Source organism: Citrus sinensis, chromosome 6, assembly GCF_022201045.2.
Source record: "Citrus sinensis cultivar Valencia sweet orange chromosome 6, DVS_A1.0, whole genome shotgun sequence".
NCBI lineage: Eukaryota > Viridiplantae > Streptophyta > Magnoliopsida > Sapindales > Rutaceae > Citrus > Citrus sinensis.
In genome coordinates, this window is record NC_068561.1 from 22,603,571 (window position 1) to 22,624,574 (window position 21,004).

The 21,004-nt window shown below is 33.3% G+C and overlaps 2 protein-coding genes across 5 annotated transcripts; both read right to left on the reverse strand.

Moving 5' to 3' along the window:
- Positions 1-1,438: 1,438 nt before the first annotated feature.
- On the reverse strand, positions 1,439-4,004 carry LOC102607074 (G2/mitotic-specific cyclin S13-7). The gene is made up of 5 exons (XM_006481988.4): positions 3,855-4,004; positions 3,225-3,442; positions 2,683-3,120; positions 2,010-2,596; positions 1,439-1,920 (listed from the first exon to the last, which is right to left on the reverse strand). The coding sequence occupies exons 1-5, from the start codon at positions 3,889-3,891 to the stop codon at positions 1,746-1,748; spliced, it is 1,455 nt and encodes a 484-aa protein (XP_006482051.1). The 5' UTR covers positions 3,892-4,004; the 3' UTR covers positions 1,439-1,745.
- Positions 4,005-5,365: 1,361 nt separating this feature from the next.
- Positions 5,366-13,737, reverse strand: LOC102607368 (stomatal closure-related actin-binding protein 3-like). Of its 4 annotated transcripts, none has more exons than XM_052443646.1 (13): positions 13,412-13,737; positions 12,359-12,661; positions 12,050-12,178; positions 11,174-11,266; positions 10,168-10,308; positions 9,529-9,597; positions 8,454-8,537; positions 8,115-8,295; positions 7,366-7,482; positions 7,163-7,221; positions 6,465-6,599; positions 5,795-5,944; positions 5,366-5,641 (listed from the first exon to the last, which is right to left on the reverse strand). In XM_052443646.1, the coding sequence occupies exons 2-13, from the start codon at positions 12,641-12,643 to the stop codon at positions 5,633-5,635; spliced, it is 1,452 nt and encodes a 483-aa protein (XP_052299606.1). In that variant the 5' UTR covers positions 12,644-12,661; positions 13,412-13,737; the 3' UTR covers positions 5,366-5,632. The 4 variants fall into 4 exon arrangements, with proteins under 4 accessions (XP_052299606.1, XP_006482052.1, XP_024955985.1 ...); XM_006481989.3 differs by having other exon boundaries at positions 5,366-5,624; positions 13,412-13,735; XM_025100217.2 differs by lacking the exon at positions 13,412-13,737 and adding an exon at positions 12,895-12,913 and having other exon boundaries at positions 5,366-5,624.
- Between the last annotated feature and the right edge of the window lie 7,267 nt (positions 13,738-21,004).

Here is a 21,004-nt window from a genome sequence, read left to right on the forward strand (position 1 = left end):
CAATCATGTCAGTTATATAGGTTAGCATTTAGCATTCTGCTATTTCCTGTTTCCATGTGTTCCTAATCATTACTAAGCGTAATTCATAAAATGAACAGAAAACATTCTCATGCCCCCTCTACAATCCAGCAACAAGACTTAAATTGGGAAAATGTACACAATAAGTTGGGAATAACAATAATTCATAATGTCAAATGCTAAACATAATGGGTTGTTATTCAGATATGAAATCTTAAACTGTCATAACATCATTTCTCAACTTATCACAGTGAAGCAAACATAATAGAAATATCATACTGAAAACTACACAAAACTAGCACCCAGACTTAGGTGGAAATATCCATGAAGAAACCGAGTTAAAAAGTCATTGCCACTACACGCACGCATGATGATGCCTACAAAACACAATCATGTCAGTTATATAGGTTAGCATTTAGCATTCTGCTATTTCCTGTTTCCATGTGTTCCTAATCATTACTAAGCGTAATTCATAAAATGAACAGAAAACATTCTCATGCCCCCTCTACAATCCAGCAACAAGACTTAAATTGGGAAAATGTACACAATAAGTTGGGAATAACAATAATTCATAATGTCAAATGCTAAACATAATGGGTTGTTATTCAGATATGAAATCTTAAACTGTCATAACATCATTTCTCAACTTATCACAGTGAAGCAAACATAATAGAAATATCATACTGAAAACTACACAAAACTAGCACCCAGACTTAGGTGGAAATATCCATGAAGAAACCGAGTTAAAAAGTCATTGCCACTACACGCACGCATGATGATGCCTACAAAACACAATCATGTCAGTTATATAGGTTAGCATTTAGCATTCTGCTATTTCCTGTTTCCATGTGTTCCTAATCATTACTAAGCGTAATTCATAAAATGAACAGAAAACATTCTCATGCCCCCTCTACAATCCAGCAACAAGACTTAAATTGGGAAAATGTACACAATAAGTTGGGAATAACAATAATTCATAATGTCAAATGCTAAACATAATGGGTTGTTATTCAGATATGAAATCTTAAACTGTCATAACATCATTTCTCAACTTATCACAGTGAAGCAAACATAATAGAAATATCATACTGAAAACTACACAAAACTAGCACCCAGACTTAGGTGGAAATATCCATGAAGAAACCGAGTTAAAAAGTCATTGCCACTACACGCACAGCTCAAGACCTACACGTTTTAAGGTGTTAAAAGACACGAAACTATTACATTGTTTTAAACTATTTCTTGCTAGTATCAGTTTGACAGTTTTGTAGCAAAAGCACAAGTTACAAAGAAGCATCGAGGATTGCATTTTGGTTGCACTGGAGAGGAGATTGGCTTTCTTGAGAAATTTGATTCTTTGGATGCAGAGACATAAATAATTTTCAATCAAAACAGAACCTTCATGAATTGACAGAAGATATAATTTTCAAATGAATTTTTATAGAAACAAAAGAATAAGGACCAGCAATTACGAATTGACAGAAGATATAATTTTCAAATGAATTTTTATAAAAACAAAAGAATAAGGACCAGCAATTACGAATTGCCGATTAGGTCACAATGTAGCAGCAAAATACCAGCAACATTATCACTTACTTGCTGGTCTAGTTTACATCAGTATAATTCTAAAGGAAAATCACAAAGAAAGTGGCTTTCTGAGTTTTCTGCACCCTTAAAGAATAAAGAAAATCTACTTAAAGAACGGGAGCATTCCAGTAAATGAGAATTTAAGCCGTGTTCTTCATTGGGCCACCCGCTGATCTATCACCAGATAAGAGACTTTTGGCCGGTGGAAGCAGTGAAACGGATCCTCTCTGAGTTCTTGAGTACTTCTTGTGAACGACCTGGAGTCTACTCTCTGATGCCTTCGAGTGAAAGTACACCAGAAGTCTGGCGCAATCCCTGTATCAAAAACAAATAAAAGACATGGGTCAAAATAACATCATCAAACACCTATTTGCACATGTACTAGAACTATATGGATAACTTACATCAACTGTGTTTCCGAGAAACCGGTGTGAAACCTTAGAGTATCAGTCCAAGCAGGGCTCCTGTTCAGCGTGCATCGAGCAGCATAGACTGCTGAGGCAGCAACCATTGATGGGGAGAACATTAATGTGTCATAATGCATCATGCCCAACTCAGCAAGAAAATACACCGTGTTCTCCATGTCCTGATCAGGAATAGATGCTTTGATGAACCGAACGAGGAACACGTAATATGTAGGAACAGTCAAGGTCCATTCCAACTTTCCCAGAATAGTTTTCTCCATGGCCAGTACTTCTGGATGACTGTAAGCATTATCTGCAATGCGGACTAAATCATTGACCTCAGGTGCCCAGATTTCTTCATACTTGGAAGCTATAAGCATGGCTCCCATGCCCACCAATTGTAATTCTCTTCTAGACACGACCTTCACTGAAAGGAACCGATCAATTATATTGATGGTGAGATAAAGGGTCTCTTGAGAAAGCTCAAACTCCTGATGCACATCAATCAACCAATCCACCAATATAGCTCTCATCCTCTCACTAATCTCGGTCTGTGTATGGATGTAGCTGCATGGCCGGCTCTCATTCTGCATCACCAACTCAACAAAATGTCAATATTTATACTCCATTGTTACATAAAATATAAAGAAGAAACCGAAAATCAAAATTATACCTCAACTAGCTTGTAGAACTTGTAAATGTCTTCTACATATTCAATACCAGCCAAATCATTGTTAGCATCTTTAGCATCAATATCAACAATCTGTTCTTTTGGTTTCTGAGCCAGACCACAAGCAGCTTTGCTTCTAGCAGTAAGAACTGAAGTAAGTGTCTGTGATTTCTTCTTGGCTGATACTTCTCCCTCTTTCTTTTTCTTGTTCGCAGCAACCTTCTCCTTCTCTGTATCAGGACTTAGCTCAATCACTTCCTGAGGCTGAGGCTGCTGAGCCTGAGCCTGAGGCCGAGGCTGAGGCTGAGGCTGAGCCTGAGCCTGAGCCTTTGGTTTAACGGTTACTTTCTTCTGAACTGGCTTTGCTGGCACAGCTTTTTTACCTACTCCAATCCCATCAAGAAGAACAGTTGATTTGTTCATATTAACACAAGCCTGTTTCTGCATTTCAAAAGATACCCAGAAGTCAAAATCAGAACCTTTTATTTTTTAAAAAAAAATATTATTAACATTTAAATCTTAAAAAAGGGGTTTAAAAATTGAACCTTGTTGTTCTCAGCAGCTGCTTGTGCATTCGCAAGTAATTGAGCGCAGAAACTCCTGGTGATGGGGCGAGAGATCTGAGGCTGAGGCTTGCCATCAACACCATTGACAGTAACAAGATTGCCAATATCGTTAAGTGCATGACGGTTTTTCCCCTCAGCCACCACCGCCCCGGCTTTCTTCTGCTGCTTAATTGCTACTCCTCCTACAACTGCCTCACCTATTAGAAACCAACTGATATCATTATGCTAAGAAATTTGATAACGAGTCTCAAAGAATGCTAAGAAAATAAACTGATCGACCCCCCCCCCCCAAAAAAAAACCTAAAGAACAGAAAAGATTCATGTTTTATTCAATAGAAAAGAGGACATAGATTTTCTTTTTCTTTTATTCGAGTTTTCTCATCATTTAAACACATATCAAACGTTACTACGAGGATCAAATCTCACATTGCATCGAAACAAATTGCCCAAAACAGAAAAGGAACAAATGTGTATCAAATAAAAAGCAGATTGAAAGTATCAACGGAAAGGATTGATGCCAAGAATCATCTATTGGGTTTTAGAAAATGGGAATTCAAAAAGAATTGGAAAGAACCCACAAGAAAGAAAAATGAAAGCAATAAAATATACCTCTAGCTTGTCGTGGAACAATGGGTCTGGAAGCCATTTCTGATTCTTCTTCTTCTTCTTCTTCTGTTTCTTCTTTTAGATATCTCTTGCCTCTCTTTCTGAAACTTTCTTTGGATTGTGAGAAACAGGAGATGAGAATGGAGAGAATTTGGTCTCTATATGAAGCTATACGGAGCCAACGATTCACTTCCAACGGTCGAATTTTAATCAATTCTGGAGCGTTGGATCTATTTTTAATCCAACGGTGGACTGTGCGCTGGCTATTTATAGCCGTTAAGAACAACTGCCGAGTGCGGGCTAATAAGTTACCGTTCGTGTTAAAAAAATATTGGGCTACAAAAGTGAGGCATCAGTCGTCACGTAGGGTGTCATGGAATTTCTATCCTAATGCATGTTATATAGCGCCACGTGGAGACATTATGTTGAAACAAGTATTTATTATTTCGCCAAATTTAAGTGATCTCTTGTTTTTGTTGCGCTATAAATAAAATTAGACATTAAAAAGCCCTCTACAGTCTACATTAGCTTATTATTAAACCAAGAATTCTTTCTTTTTTTTCCTAATTTTTTTACCAATTGCTTTTTTTCCATTCTAACTTATATTCATTTAGTTATTGATAATCAATTTTCATAAGCACTTTGACGTGCAATATGATATGTTATGTTTTTATTCATTAAAGAAAAGAATTTATAGTTGCTTTTGGGATGCCTGCTCGGTCTTATATGTATACCTACTACCTTGATCATACTAGTGAATGTTATTCAAATTGTTTCTGCTGTTGTTATTTATTTATTTATTTGAGATAGGTAAATTATATTTCCTTACATCTATGCATTCTCTCCCCCCCCCCCCCCAATATATATATATGGACGACTTTATTTTTTATTTTTTTGATTAATAAAGTCAATGTTTAAAACTAACATGTCTACATTGATTCTATTAAATCAAAAGCTTAATAACATGTTCGTATAAATAAAAAAAAAAAAAAAAAAGAGAGAGTGCATGCATGAGAATATATATATAGCTTCCAATTAAGAGTTCTTCCAATAAGAGATCTCTAATCCTATTAAAATTTTATATAAACTAAAAAATAAAAATAAAATAAAAAATAGACTTCAATGCAGTGTATCATACCTTATAATATATTAAAATCTATGTTTTTTGGTCTTTTAACTTATCCCTAATTTAATATAGTCAGGAAGTAAAAATCCATTGTGTGTATATATATAAGCATTCTCAAGTGCGGTCGCCCTCATTTTTTTTAATATAGACATGTTGTTAAGCTGTACGGTTTAATAGAGTCATTTTTTTAATGCACCATAAAATGTACAGTTTAATAATATTAAAATTTGACTATATTAAATCATATGACTTAAAACCGTATGCATTATGTGTGTGTGTATGTAGTCGTATAGGGTTAATGGATTTTGATTAAAAATTCAACTTTAGTGAAGCATAAACAAGTTACCGGTCATTCGATAACCCTTTACAAGAATTGGAGCACAAGATCTATAATAACAAATTGAATTGAAGCACAAAACTCGATTACAAAAGATGCTTAGGCAAAACAAAAACACTGCCTAAAACAACACAACAAAAATTAGTGGAAACCCAATTACACATTTTTATATGTGGCTGGCAAACACACACGTACATATTGCTCACACTATCAAATCCTCCTAATTTTAGCAGTACTCACAAATATGTTGGAGCTGTGTCAGTTAGACATTTTTCTTCTATACTTGATCATCTGGTCCGGCAAGCATGATCTGTCAAATCAAAAGTTCTTTTACATCAAAACTCTAATCAGTTTGTTTGGTTAGCCGATATGCTTAAATGCTGAAGAAATTTAAGCAAAAAATCATAGCTAAAAATGATGAAGACAACAGAATGACCATGTTAAAGCTTTAAGCTGTTGCCAACAATGAATGATACTCACATTGCAATCAAGAGCATGTTTCCTGGCAATCATAATGGCAGCATTTCTCTCTTTCTCTGATTCAAATGTTAATACATACGAGAGCCCCTTCCTTGCTTGCCAAAACAATGACTTGGCTGCAGCATTGCTGTCACCTCTAACTCCGCACAACTATTAGTGAGGAAAAGTGTAAGTGCATTAATTGCCTGTCCGTGCAAGTACTTCATACCCACTAATATAAAATAAAGAAGAGTGAAATAAAGCAATATTGAATACTTAGTTCAGCTAGCAGTTAGGCAGAGGCTTCATCAATTGAAGTGACAAAAGAAAAGGATCAAAATGTTTCCATTATAATTAGGTGAGCTGCATTATCCTTTTTGGTCGCTAGTATTACAAAGGATACTTTCCTCCTCCAATTAGATTACTTTCATTCCTTTTCTTTTTATATAAAAGTGAGGAAGAGACTAAAATTAACAAAAAAGGAAAGTGAGGCCCTCTTCAACTATAAATGGTCAAGGAAACTTCTCCATCAAAACTCAATGTCAAAGACAGCCTGGAATAAGGTCAAAACTTCAATAACAAAATTCAATCACATGAACTATAAAGGGATTGATTGAATATCTAACGAATTCATATTTTCCAATATGCTATCCCAGACTTCATTAAATGCTAACCCAGTCAAAAAAAGTACCTGCATTGATGTGTGATATATTTCTCTAGACTTTGTAATCCATCCTCTGCAGAGCTTTATCCTCAACTTTCCCACATTGAAACAGTGGTTAGAATGCGACAAATAATCTTGTCCATTCATCTGGGAAATGACCACCTGTAAAACATCAAATGTCAAAACTTAATCAATACTTAAAATTACAAACATTCCGTTATGAAGATGTAAGTTTCGCTAGTAGCAGTAAAATCAGACTGTTTGCACATACAATGGTCCAGCCATAAGACCATATTAGGCTTCCCAATTTCAAGAAGTTAACTAGCAAAAGAACTAATCATTAATTAAGAACCATTTCACTACGTAGAAAATTCCCCCACAGAAATAAAAAAATCTGATGACATAAACAAAGAGGCCATCATTTTAGAATAATCAATATTTCCCTGTTCTGTCTTTTTCCATGCAATAGAAACAAACCCAAAATGAAGAAACTCAATAGCTTGTTTCGCATTTGCTTAGAGACTATTTGCTCAATCAATGGAGCCAAATTCCTTCCATACAAGAAATTCAATAGGTTGTTTGACATAGGTATTCTACTTTTACACTTTTCTCTTTTATTAAGAAAAAATTCTTTAATTTGGACACAAGATTTCTCAATGTTGCTGCAAGATTACACCAACAAGTAAATGACAGTGAAGTAGACAGAAATGACTAAGTTAACATACGTTGAATTCACTACTAGATTTTCGCAATAGTGTCTCTACATAGCTTCCCAATCCTGCAGCTGTAAACAATAATTGAATTAGCCTTTCTGTTCCACTTCTATTCGCATCAATTTAGAATTTCTATGCATAAAACTATATCGGAGGACAAGAATCAATGACAACTTCAAAAGAAATCATATCAAACATTAATGATCAAAACCAACCAGATTCGATAGGACCAACAGAGGTTACAGTGATTTTTTGGCCATTTGAAAGAATGTCAGCCTGCAAAACTCGTCCAACATCAAGAGGTTCTGGAGCATACGCTAGCTTACTGGCACCTGAAGAAGTTGCAATTAAATGAATAAAGATTACAATAAAAAAGAACAAATCCAAAGACTGAAGGCATAAAATTAACTTTTCCAGTGCTCATTTCATTGACAAATGTAAAGAATGCAGATAAGAAACAATTTACAACGTGGAACAGACGCTAAAATAATACCACATATGTGATCCCTTTCTTTCTCTCCAACAAAGGAGATCATGAAGTCTACAAAAGCATTAAAGGAAATGCAAAGCAGAAACCAACTATCCCCAAATCCTCATCAGCTGAGTGACTCTCTCCAGTACAGCAAACAAATAAAGCAATGAAACAACCCATAGGATTATATGCCAACAATCCCTTAAATACGAAAAACGGTAGAAGTTAGCAAAAGATCTTTACACAAAATGTAACAGAGGTTATTTGTGATTGGCTTATGCAACTAATGGTCAACAATTTTCATTTTTATTACACTAATCTCAGTTAAGCCTCTTCCAGAAGGCATATCAAGCACCATTAAATCAACAATACTTTATGTGCTAATATGCCACACCCATCATTATATTCCGTGAACTAAATCAACTACATCGTCTGGCTTGAGCACATATATAAAGTCATGTACAAGTTTTAAAATACTGATGAAACAAGTACCTGAGATGATTTCCTTCTGGCTGCCATCAAGTGATACACGATACCATTGAATTGAACATTTTGAAAGTGATGGAGCAGTGTCTGAGCGAGGACGGATTCGCAGATGTGAACCCAGGGCTTCAGAACCATCAAAGACATACAAGCAAGATTTATTCTCCTCAGCCCTCTTATTCATTGCCAGCTGAAAAGAATTGTGGTGTAAGATAGCGCAGTAAAATTGTTAAACTCCAACTCTACAGCCTTTTCTTATGTATAAGCAATTTTATGGCACAATTATTTACTTTTATAAAGAACAATATTTATTGGAGTTGCATAAGTTTAACAAAATGCTCAAAGGACCTCTTTTTGAATCTTAAGCGATAAAACAGATTTCTCTCGAATCTGAGTTCTTAGTGCATGAAGCTCATGTTCCATGTCCATCACCTGCAAAAATAATGCAATATCTAATAATCAAACTGAATGCTTTAACATACAACTAAATACAGAATAACAAATGGCTTAATTGAAAATCTCTGTAATGCAGCAACTAAATTATGTCCAATTCACATCATAACGATAAGATATAAATAAATTAAAAAAATGGCATCACCTTGGAAAACAGTCACTCCCTAGCATAATTGAACCCCGAATTGTAAGAGAGATATAATTTGATGAAATAAATGCAGCAAACAAATGAAGGAAAGTAAAACCTGCAACTCCAACCCAGAAAAGGAAATCCATTTGAAAGCCAAACCGGCACTAGCCACTATGTTCTAGATAGAGAGCACAATCAATAGAGGATGATCAGTAAGGCTACATATGATTTGGAGGGAGGGGGCAGGGGGTAGGATAAGGAGAGAGAGGGGTCCTCGAAGTTCAAGAAAAATATAGACATCACACTGTCAATATGAGCAAAAGGCAGTAATTACTTTTTTGAATGATATATTACCATGACAACAGTTTTTAGTTACATGCCCGAAACCCAGCAAAAGGGTTTTATATCTTAAAGTAGAAACATTTTTGACAACATATATTATCGTTGTATTACTCACAGCTAACCTTTATGGAATTCGCTATCATGGTGAAGTAACAGACGGGATATAACTCAAACAGAGTCAAGGTGCTCAAAACTAAGTTCCAAACACTTCTAGAAGACGATCACTCTTCTCGTGTACCATTAAATAAAAAGATTCCTTTTCTCTTATTTATTCTTGGCAAAAGTACAACTTAAGAACAATGTCACCAATCACTTGCATAAGGAAATTATCCACATCAAAATCATAATAGTGAAGTGGTCTATTTATTTGAAAATCAGAAGTTGGTGCAAAATCCTCTTGACAATATTAAATTCAAGCCTTTCTCACAGTGATGCCAAAAGTTTGTTTTGAAATCCTACATGCGACAAGAAAAGTAAGGAGACAAAAAATCAGTGCACCTTGCTAGGTTGATGCAATCGTTTTATTCTTCTAGCCTCTTGAATCTCGTCTACTAATCTCTCCACATCCTGCAGCATAAAAAATTAACATGTAGTAATGAGAATTCCTATTTCTATGTCAATTCTGCTTGGTGGAACTGAAAAGCTCATCACAGTTAAGTACATCTCTATGTTTCTTGTTTCTTTCTTCTTCTTTTTTTCCCCCCTTTCTTGAAATTGTTGAGTCAACAATTCCATAACACAAAAGGGAAGTCATACATAATAGCAACATGTATTTCATAGTCAAATTTGGGCAATTTAACCATGAGGATAGAAGGTTTCAATTTAAAACTCTATGATTATGAGTGTGACACTTGAAGGTATCAAGATCTTTAAGATAACTTTTTAAAATTCTTCACAAATATCACAACTGAGATATATAGTATACATGCAAAACCTCCCAAGTAAAATCCATTTTATCTGATAAACCATATCCCATATCTAGTCCAGGCGAGTTTCACTTGGTTATAGAATAACTTGGATGACACAAATGATATATTAATAATACATATATAGTATTTATTTGCTTTTGTGAACTTAATTTAATTAATCAATTAAACAAAAAATAAATAAGGTGAAAAGAGAAATAATCAGTGGAACCTGTGTTTTAGATTTTGGGGAGTTTTTCTCTTCTTCCTCAAGGGCCTCTCCAAATCTTTGTACCACTGCCCTAGCACTTTCAATTTCAGCACAAGCAAAAGATTTTTCTTGGTTGACCAACTTTTTAGCATCTTCAGAAGCCTATAGAAAAAAGATCACTCAATTTAATAAACAAGATAAAACATCCAAAGAGAAAAAAATCAACAAAAATTCTAGGAGGCAAAGTAAGAAGAATCCACCATGAGTACAGACTCCAACAAATTAATGGAACGAAAGACAATGATCAAGAAAGCCAGTTGTGCATCATTATTCTTTCCTTATCAATGTCAAAAAATAATTGCAGAAGAAAATCGTTCATAAAAGATGAACAGCATTATTCCACTGGCCAAAAAAGTTTCATAATAAAAAATAAAGACACCAGAGCTGTAAACTTCCCGCTTTATATACCATGCGTCATAATATGATCTCATACAAAGACACCTATATAGCTTTAATGTCACAAAAACAATACAAATTATGCCATGAGTATATATATGTGTGCGTGCGTGTAATGTAATACAAAACATTTTGCTTGGCACATTAAGAATAACTTGTAGGAAATTCATTCACTTAGCTTATGTAATAATAAAAGTGAACAATTTCTTATGAAAATTAACTATATAGTTCATTAATTTGCCTGCCTCAAACAATTTAGACCTAATACTAGAACTGAAGTATACAACAAAGATTACATTTACTGACTGAACAAAATCAATGGTTATTTCTAACATAATCAATTGCATTGCATTGAGCTTTTTTTAGCACGGGAGTCAGCACAGACAATATATACTAAGCAAATTCGTGTCTGGTTGCAGCATTCAGACACCAAATTTGAGCCATTAAAATATTTCTATTATGCCACTGCAACAGTGGTTCATGATAAGTCCTGAACATAGATAAAAAATCATACTTTTGTTTGTTTATGTGCGCATGTGTAGGTGACAGAATTCATAAATCATTAAATGACCTGTTTAAGAAAGTTTGCCAGTTTTTTCACTTCAAACTTCTCTTGTATCAGCTCCCCTTCATTTTGGGTCAACTTGACTGCTAGAGCCTCCACCTGCAGGGAAATAATATCCATGAAAATTACCAAAATATACTCAATTTGCAGGATCCCTTCATGTTAGAAAAAAAGGACGTTCTTTTAATTTTTTATATGATGAACAGCTAGTGCAGTAAATGGTTCTCAATAACAGTCTTTCAATACAGATCATTTTCTCATTTGATTTTAGAGCATCTTGCCTCTGACCCAGGAGTAAACACCTTTAAAGAGCATATGAAATGGCTATGGGTACCACATGATATGGAATGTCATGAGTTGCAAGCGCCACCAGAAGTTTTATGTAAGCACAGTAAAAAGAAATCTATTTCTTGTTCGACAAGAAATAATATGCTTAATAGCCAGAGCAGATCTGAGGTGGCTTATAGCATGCTACAGTTCTGAAAGTTCTAGTCAGGTGCCCAAAGGGCTGGAATAAATTAGGTAACAGTGAAAAAAAATATATATTTCTTGTTCAATAAGAAATAATATGCTTAATAGCTAGAGCGCATCTGAGGTGGGCTCTAGCATGCTATAGTACTGAAAGCTCTAGTCAGGTGCCCAAAGGGCTGGAACACATTAGGTAATATTTATGGGTCATAAATCTTGGAACAAAAGGAATTAACATTCAAATATTTATAGCTTCACGCTTAAAATAACAAGACAAATGATACTGCACTGCAGTTAGTTTGGTTGAAGATCAAATTTTAATACAAAGATTGGTCTGCTATATCAAGGATATGAAGATTCAAAGGGGGGAAAAAGTACTGGTAGAAACAAAGCACAACATAAACGCCAACTAACCAGAGAAATAGCCTTCTCAACATCTTCCTTAGTTCGCCCTGCCATACGACCTCTCAAAGCTTCCAATGCATCCCTAAGCTTTTTCAAAAGAACATGTCCCTCCAAAGAAGCCACATCTCTAAGTTTTGCCTGAACTCAAGTACCATTTATTTGATCATTTATTCTGACCAGAAGTTGGTAATCCTTCAATGAAGGGTGATAAGCAAATAAAATTGAGAAAGAAAGGAACCAACGTTGAACGCCAAAGCTATTTATTTTTAGAAATTAAAAACAAAAAAATGAAAAGATCAAAGAACAAAAGATGGGAACCTCATCAGCCAATTTAGCAGCAGCTGTCAAGTTCTTGTCGAATTTACTTGCAAGGTCACGAACTGACAGGCGCTTATGTTGCTCAGACAACTGGACAGTTTCTTTTTCGACAACCTCCTTCAAGGATAAACCCTTGCTATCCTCCTTTGACTCCTCCACAATCTGATTATCTGGTCCTAATTTATATTTTGGGAAGCAATTGGAAGAAAAGCTGACATCAGCTGAGACAGACAGAAGTGATTCTGCCTGCACATCTTCTTCAATTTCAGGACTTATCTTTGTCATTGTTTCAGATCAGATCCTCTGTTCATCACAAGTAAATACAAGCAACAACCTCAGATAGTGGATTGATCAAACAAACACAAAAGACCTTCACAAAATTAAGCAGAACTGAAATATATATAAAATAATTTGTAATTTCACATCCCAATAATTATATGATCCCATTTTTAAAATTTTAGCACCCAGTAGATAACAAAATTCCATTATTCACACCACCTAAATAAGGAGGTCTCATTAGGAGAAAGTTTATCAACCTGTAAATCTGCATCCAAATTTAGCATGCAAAGGTCATCAAGTACTTTTACTACTCCAAAAAAAATAAAAATAAAAAATAAAGAAATATCTAGTATATTAACTTGATAAACTTAAGTTAAACATGATGCGCGCATTTGTTACGCATCTAAAAGAAAGAGGGAGAAAATTAAAGAAAAGACACCTTCCAGACTTCCAATAAAACCTCAAAAGGAAAAGCAATAATTTTATAAAATTAAGTCGGAAAATGAAGATTTTGGCTACAATAACAGATTCTTACTTGTAAAAGCAACAAACCAAACACCAACTTGTCAACTAGATTCCCACCTTTCCAACCCACATTAGCCATTTTTTCTTTAAAAAAGAAAATGAAAAATGAACTGGTCATGCTACTCTAATTATTTTTTGCTGTATATAAGTAACATGCAGCGAAAGCAAGACAAACCCAGAACTCAAAATTACACAGCCAAAGCATGAAAAATGGCAGAAGAAAATTTATTAAAAAAAAAAAGAACTCACGGCTTAGTTAGTAGATGACAATGAGGACGAGTGTGTAGAAAGCAGAGGAAATATGAAATGCTGAAGCCAAACTGAAACTAGTACATGTTTAACAAAGATTCTTGTTGTTATTGAGAGAAGAGATAAGAAGAACAAGAAGAAGAAGAAGAAGAATCGAAAGGGGGTTTGTTTCCGGTCTTTGGCTTTTTCAAAAGAACAAAAGTTATAAAAGCTTTTGTTTCCTCTCCTTCACTCCCTTTGTCTGTCTCCTCTCTCTAACAACAGCACTGCTTCAGTTGGATCAATGTTTTCTAGTTTTCTTTTTCATTTTAACGCCATGATTTTAGTTCTGTTAAAAGTGTCCGGTGATTTGGTAAAAGTCTATCATGTCCGCCTCTCCCTATATCCACGCGCTGGCCCCCCACTGCCCTTTTTCTGGGACCACTCCACCAAATAGTTAATAGTGTGACTCGGGTCGGGTCAATTTGTGGGTAGGCTTCAAGTCCTCTTCGTTTCATTTGATTGGAAGGTTTCTTATATTGGAAATTCAATTTTTCATTAATTAGGGGAAAAAAATGTTTTTGACGGGCATATTATCGTGATTAAATGATTGTTTATGTTATTAAACCATAAATATTATTTATAAAATGTTCTATCTGTTTTGAAAAAGTTTTCTTTTTTCCTTTAGTTTCATTCACCATTATCTCTACCTTAATTTTTTATAATTTTTTACCACGTCCACGTGTATATTAATATTTATTTAATTTTTATCTAACAACTATCAATTACAACATTATGCAAAACTCAATATTAAATCCAAATCATTTTGTCCTATCCAATACTTTTGATAGTTATTTTAATAGGTTTTGTGCTAAAAGTGATGTTATACCCTTCAACTAATACGTGAATACATTCATTTAACGATATGACAGAGTAATTAAAAATTTCAAAAGTTATAAAAATGATCATTCAATAAATAAGTGACACGTGATGCTTAATACTCAAATGTTCGAATAATACTTATAAATTATAGTATTATTGTCGGTACTAAATAATATACTATTAATATTATTTAAAAATCCAGCCATAATTTATTATAATTTATAATTATTTTTTATTAATCTAATATTTCTAAGCAAATTTACTTTTAAGAAATGCCAATTAAAATTTTATATTAGTTGACTCGTTTTCAATAAGCTAATGTATTTATTTTCTTTAAAAAAATTTCAATTAAGTGGAAGCCCGTGAAACCTTAAAAAAATGTTTTTTTTACTAACTTAGCTTGTTTTTTTAATTAGGTCTTATAATTTTATGTGGTTCACATGAGAAATGTACGGTACAATTATTGTAACTTAACATTTGCTTTTTAATTATGATGGATCCTTCAATTCGCTGTGAAAGAGAAAGAATTTGAGGCGTGACGAGCGCGAAGCTGCGCGAGTGTGGTACTGGACTTCGTCTCTCTATAAACGTTTGGCGCCTTATGCTTAATTGTTAAATGAACCACAATTATGCTGGTATTTACGAAAATGTCCGCTGTAGGACAGGTCCGAGGAATGTACGGTTGTTGCGTAAATTACAGGTATAGTCTCATCCGATGAATACAGTTTTCGGGTATGACGACAGTTGACAACAACAGGGCAGATTTTGTTTAATTTGGTAACCTAACATTTAAAAAATTAAAAAAATTATTAAAATAAAAATATGTTTACGTGGTGTGGGGTCCATAGCCACCTGAGCTGCAATTATTCAAATGGGCTTTGCATGGAGCCATGAGAGCCCACGGAACAGCTGTCTCTGTCGCAGACGTTCTGGTTAGAGCAATCAAAGATTTTCTAGCACATAAAATTTTACTAACTCATCTACTCGCGCCAACAAAATTTTCGTTAAGCTAACTTTTTAGTGATCCCTCGAAAATTTAAAATTGATTAATGTTACATTATTATACTATTTGGTAAATTTTAGGATACGTATAATTACTCGGATAACTTCGGCTCTGACTTGCTTGAGGTTATTGATTCATCTTTGCTTAAAATTATTAAGAACCAAAAAAAAAAAAAAAAAAAAGAAGTGGTTGCATTACTTAGGTCCGAGGTAATTGTTTGATTGCTTCTTGGTTGTTAACAAGTAACCAGTTAAAGAGTTTAAAAAAGATAAAAAGATTCAAACGTAAAATGTTTGGCAATCAAACGTTTTACCAGCTTGTGTTTTCTTAAGACTAGAAAATAAAATACTTGAGTTTTCTCATTCAACAAGAAATTAAATACAACCACCTGGGCTAGCCACTCCCTCACAAATGTGAGGGAAGTAGTTTGAGTCTCCGCAGACGCATTGCAGGGGTTTAATTTAAATGTCTTTCCTTATAGCCTTAGAGCTTGAGTGAATGCATTATTTCTCCCAAGCTGAGAGTTTGACGTTTCTAGAATATTTGAGAGAGTTAATAATCTAAATGGTGTCATATCAGCATTAATGTCAACATGTCTCAATATATATATATATATATATATATATATATATATATATAATTGTACATATCAGTTATACTCTCATGTAATATGAGTTGTAATTTGAGTAATAGTCTCATGTCATCAAAAAAAAAAAAACAAGAAATTAAATACAGAAAATGAAAGGGGAGTTGATGTTCACTTCTGCACATATACATGTATGATGCATCCATACAAGATGGCAGAACAAATTAAAGTCACAAAGAATACAATCAAATGATAGCGAGTTATTGTCTTTCAGTAATTTTCCCAAACAAGTAATAATCATGATAAGTTGGAGAGATCCAGAACAATTTCATGACTTCCACGGGAGTAGATATCATTTTTATGGCAAGTACTTTTCATCTAAGCCGGGTGTATATCGATTTTGTTATTATTATATGAATTTAAGCTCGAATTAGAACTCGATTTTGCTATTTAAAAAAAGAAAAGAAAAAAAAATCTCTACTGAAACTATTTTCAAAATATATCTTAATTGGTATTCTCCCATTATTGGTCCGTAAAAAGTCTCAATGATTTAACCAACTGCATATAGTAAAGATAATTAGGTTGTTATATATTTGTGATAAAATGGAAGTTATACAAAAAAAGTATTATCCATCTCAGTGAATTAGTATACTTTTTTTTTTCGCCATTTTGATCCGTTTCGAGTCTGTTGATGTGTTGTGAGAGCAAATTTCACCTTCTATTAGAATGTCTCAACAAACTTTTGATGCATCTATTTTATGACACACGCGGAGAGACTCAAACTCTCAACCTTAATAATGAGGCCAGAAAACATCCACCAGTACTAGACCAATGAATAGTTGATAATTAATTTTTCGTTTATATCTTACAAAAAAATATAATGCAAACACAATGGATTGCCGCAATAATCCAACATAAATAAATTTTATGTGATTTAGTCCATAAGAGTACTAAGGTTTTTTAGGATGTACATAAACCCCATGAATTAATCTCACTCACGTTAAGCTATGATATAATTTGATTTATGCTAAAAAAGAAAACACGATCTAAACCAAATCAAATCGTTAATTCTAGCTTTTTAATACTATTTTTTTTCCAATACTTCTTCTTTTTAGATTTTTTTAAAAATACTTTTTTTTATAGATAAGATACTTCTTAAATAGGCATAGATTGGGACCTCATAATGATATTATTTGGCTTATAAAATAAAATAAAAATAAGATACTTTGGTTTACGTTAACACATAGAATATACCTGCTAAAGAAAATGCAAAATATATATATATATAAAGAGAATATTTTAAGTTGATAGTGATATAAAAAATTTTGTTGAATTTAGTAGGTGCTTAATTATGGCTCGGGGAATAGGGGTATCTTGTTGAAATGATGGTTGTTTGGACTAAAAAAGTGGTTTAATTGGCAAGGACGGTTTCAACTTTAAGATTAATTTTATACATTGTGGGTGGGGGTGCATTTGGTAGGTGATTTTGGAGAAACTTAATTGTCGCTAATGATTATTTAACAGAAGAGTGTTTAAATCCCATGATTAAAGGGCAGCAAATATATGGCCCAGGAACCCAGGTGTAAGCGCAATGCCACCCCCCTTCACTTTACTTTAGCTGGGTAATTAATTAACCACTGAGCTCTTTTGTCCACATGTGGTTAGTTAAGCATTAGCAGCCATGTCCCCAAAAAAAACAAAGAGCATGAATGGAAGTAACATTTCATTTCAATCTACAGTACCCAACGAGTGAAAATGGCTTCACGTGAGAATTGTTTTTCAATTGCGTTACCCATTCTTCTGTGTGAGATTTGTAACTAATTGGTACTGAAGAAAAAATGAGTATGGTTGTTCATTCAATAGCTAATGAGTGTATTAACGGAGTAATTAAATCCCAACGAAATTAAATGAAACTGAATTAAGTATGTGTTTGGGATAGTTGCTACCACAGTGCTACTGCTCCCCAAGAGTTATATATCCTAAAATAAAATATAGGGTGAGGAGTAGCTGCGCAGTTACCCCAAACACATCGTAAGTTTGCATAAATTAATTATGACATTATTAAAGAGTATTAAATTAGCGAAAATTATGGGTCGTAGTATTAACATTAGTACCATCTCTCAACCGACGTCACAGGTAATAATCACCAAAAATGTGTACTATGTACTTTCAATCGTTGGATTTCATTCATTTCAATCAAATGGTGACACAGCAAAAGGACAAGAAAAGGAGTATGTTACTCCAGGGGCAAAATTTAGATGCAGCCGTAGATAACTATCCGAATACATTCTTCTACTTCTCTTTATTGTATTATTAATAATCAAAATGGGTTTAAAAGAAAATATTTAAGAAAATGTGAAAAAGGCTAAGGGACTCCAACCCACAGAAATTATTATATTAAATTCCAAAAGCCAGTCCAACGAAAGCACTTTAAACAACGAGTCCTTGGGAGTTGTCTAAATGTCCTTTTTCTGCTTTTTCCTACTTTCACTTTTTATGGTTATGAAAGCAGATTGTGTTATGGGTCAAGAAGAAATAAGTGAGCTGGGGCTGTAACTTTTTTACCACAAGGGGAATTGATATTGCTTTTGTGTTCAGGCCTAGTAGTATGCCATGAAATGCATTTGCATGCTTTATACACATAATTGCTCAACAAAGGCACATGGGTAGGGTCCAAATTCTACATCTCAAGCTTTGCAATTTTTGCATGTTTCAGTCCCAACGTTATTTTGTGGAGCAAGCCAATGTTGCTTTCCATTTCACCCACATCATACTGCAAAATTTCTCTCCATTGCCAATAACGTCACGCATAGGGCAAGACCTACACCTGTGAAATTAATTTTGGGCATTAAATATGGACATGCCCCCATGCATAAATGTTTACACATACACATTTTCCACAAAGGTTTACTGAAAAAAAAAAAAAAAACCTCAAAACTAATTGTTCATAAAAAATATGAGATCTCCTATCAAAAGTGATGAGTCACTTTTGATATGAGAAGGTTGCATCTTGCATGTTTCTTAATCAAGAGATTATAACGTGATATAAACTATCAACATCGTCAACGTGAAAATGCCTTATCCTTGAAAAGAATGTGTCGTCCAAATACAATATGATGCATGTCATATCAAGGGATAGTTTCTCCATTAATTAATTTCGTACAAGGTAGTTGAAAAAATACAACCCATAAATTAATTGCGCCTCTTGGATTTGTTTTTATAAACAATTTTGTACGTAACTAAACTGAATAAAATAATTCCCTTTTGATTATTATTAATTATTACTTCTATTATAGTCGATGATAACTGTGTAGTTAGGATTGTTTTGGTAATGTTGTAATTTTTAAAATAATTATTATTAGCTGTAAATAAAATCAGTTAAACATTTGATAAAATTTATTTTTAGAAGTACTGTGAGTTTTAAAAGTAATCGTATGACTTTGTTAAATCTTGTTGTTAAGTTTCTATAACGATATAAATGGCTTATTTAGACATAATATTGAATAAATTTTATTTTCACATTTATAAACGTATATATAAAACATTTGTTTGTCGTGTATATAATTGATAATTAAAATAACTATTTTATATTATTAATTTTATTTTCTATTTTGTTATCTCAATATAATTAGTAATAATAATAATCTGTTTAAAGTCAATGATTTTATTTCCTTATTAATAAAGATAATTTTAGATTTTTATAATACATATGAGAATATATATGGAATTATATTAAGTATAAAATTGATTGAAAATCAAATTTGAAAAGTTACTCCTTCCATACTTTTCAACATCTATTGGGATTATTTTTCCAAAAATAAATTCTCAAAAAAAAAAAAAACCAATTTCTAAAATTAACTTTGACTTCTTCAAAATCAATCATGAACCAAAAGCAATTCATACCGGGCCCTAATCCACCCAAAGGAAGAACTGAGAACGAAGACCGTGTGTTTGAAGGCATCCAAAGTTAAGTCAGCTACTCGGCAGTTGGCTTCTAAAGTCCGATAATCAAGCAATGAACTTGGTCACAAAATCATTGACTCCAGAATAATCAAAAAAATTGTTTACTTTTATAGCACTCACAATATTATTAATATTATTATTTGGCTTTAAGAATTATCATGGTACACCATTCACATATAATTATCCCAGCAGCCCACTCCAAGTCACCAAGGAGGGAAAAAAAAAAAGAGTCTTAAGTGACATGTTTGTATTTGTAAAATCCATAGATTTTCTTCAATTTAGATTTTTTTTTTTATTTAGATTTTTTTTTTCCCCTAAAAAATGTGAGGTGTGAACCAATTTCAGAGGTTATGAAGCTGTAGCTTAGCTGGACTGCTGAAGGGATATCAAAGAAAAAATTTGTTGAATGCATAAGTTGAGGCCTGCAATCTTTAGTGATGTAGTGTTCCATAATTGGGCACCAAATGGGAAAAGAAGAGACAATGTCATTGCCTTTGATCATTGTTTTTTTTTTTTTCTCTCTTTCTTTCTCATTAATTAAGAGTTGAAGTTTTTTTTTTTTTTTTAAAGATAATTTAAAGAAATTAACAACTCTTTATACACAACGTCAATCGAAGTTGTAAACTCTAAACAGGTTCAAAACTAGCGCTTCATCTATATATCGGACAAATGGCAATAGTGCATGTAGTCCGGCTTTCCTTAAATCTAATCATACATTGTCACAGGTTTTTTATTTTGGTATAATTAATACCAGTAAATTAATATGCCAAATTTTTAGCAGTGGAAACAACAAAAGATGTGCCCTGAATCTTTCGGATGTTGAACGGAATCCAACCACACCGGAATGGATGGTACAAAGTCCAAGAACTGGATGAAGTAAAAGAAGAAAAGACCAGCAATTGCTGCTAAAAGCCTAATAAAACTTTTCAGAGTATGCATCTTCATTTCATACCAAAATCCAAAAAATTGCCTTCCAAATTGCAAATTACAGGATTGAGGGTAAGTTGGCATCCATCCAATAATCAACAAATAAAAATTAATTAATTAATTTTATACTTCTCAACCTATCTTTTAAGTGCTACGTGGTATTTATTAATTGAACGATAGAATAAAATAATTTTAGATATCATTGGGATTTCAAATGTTGAGTACTAGTTGAAAACTTTAGTATTACTACAAC

Coding starts and splice junctions, on each gene's coding strand:
- LOC102607074 (XM_006481988.4), bottom strand. CDS start 3,891: ATGGCTTCCAGACCCATTGTTCCACGACAAGCTAGAG. Junction 3,121..3,224: donor CAGCTGCTGAGAACAACAAG/GTTCAATTTTTA, acceptor TTTGAAATGCAG/AAACAGGCTTGTGTTAATAT. Junction 1,921..2,009: donor TTCTCGGAAACACAGTTGAT/GTAAGTTATCCA, acceptor TTTTTGATACAG/GGATTGCGCCAGACTTCTGG.
- LOC102607368 (XM_006481989.3), bottom strand. CDS start 12,643: ATGACAAAGATAAGTCCTGAAATTGAAGAAGATGTGCAGGCAGAATCA. Junction 8,296..8,453: donor CGCTTAAGATTCAAAAAGAG/GTCCTTTGAGCA, acceptor AATTCTTTTCAG/CTGGCAATGAATAAGAGGGC. Junction 7,483..8,114: donor CCAGAAGGAAATCATCTCAG/GTACTTGTTTCA, acceptor CAACTTCTTCAG/GTGCCAGTAAGCTAGCGTAT.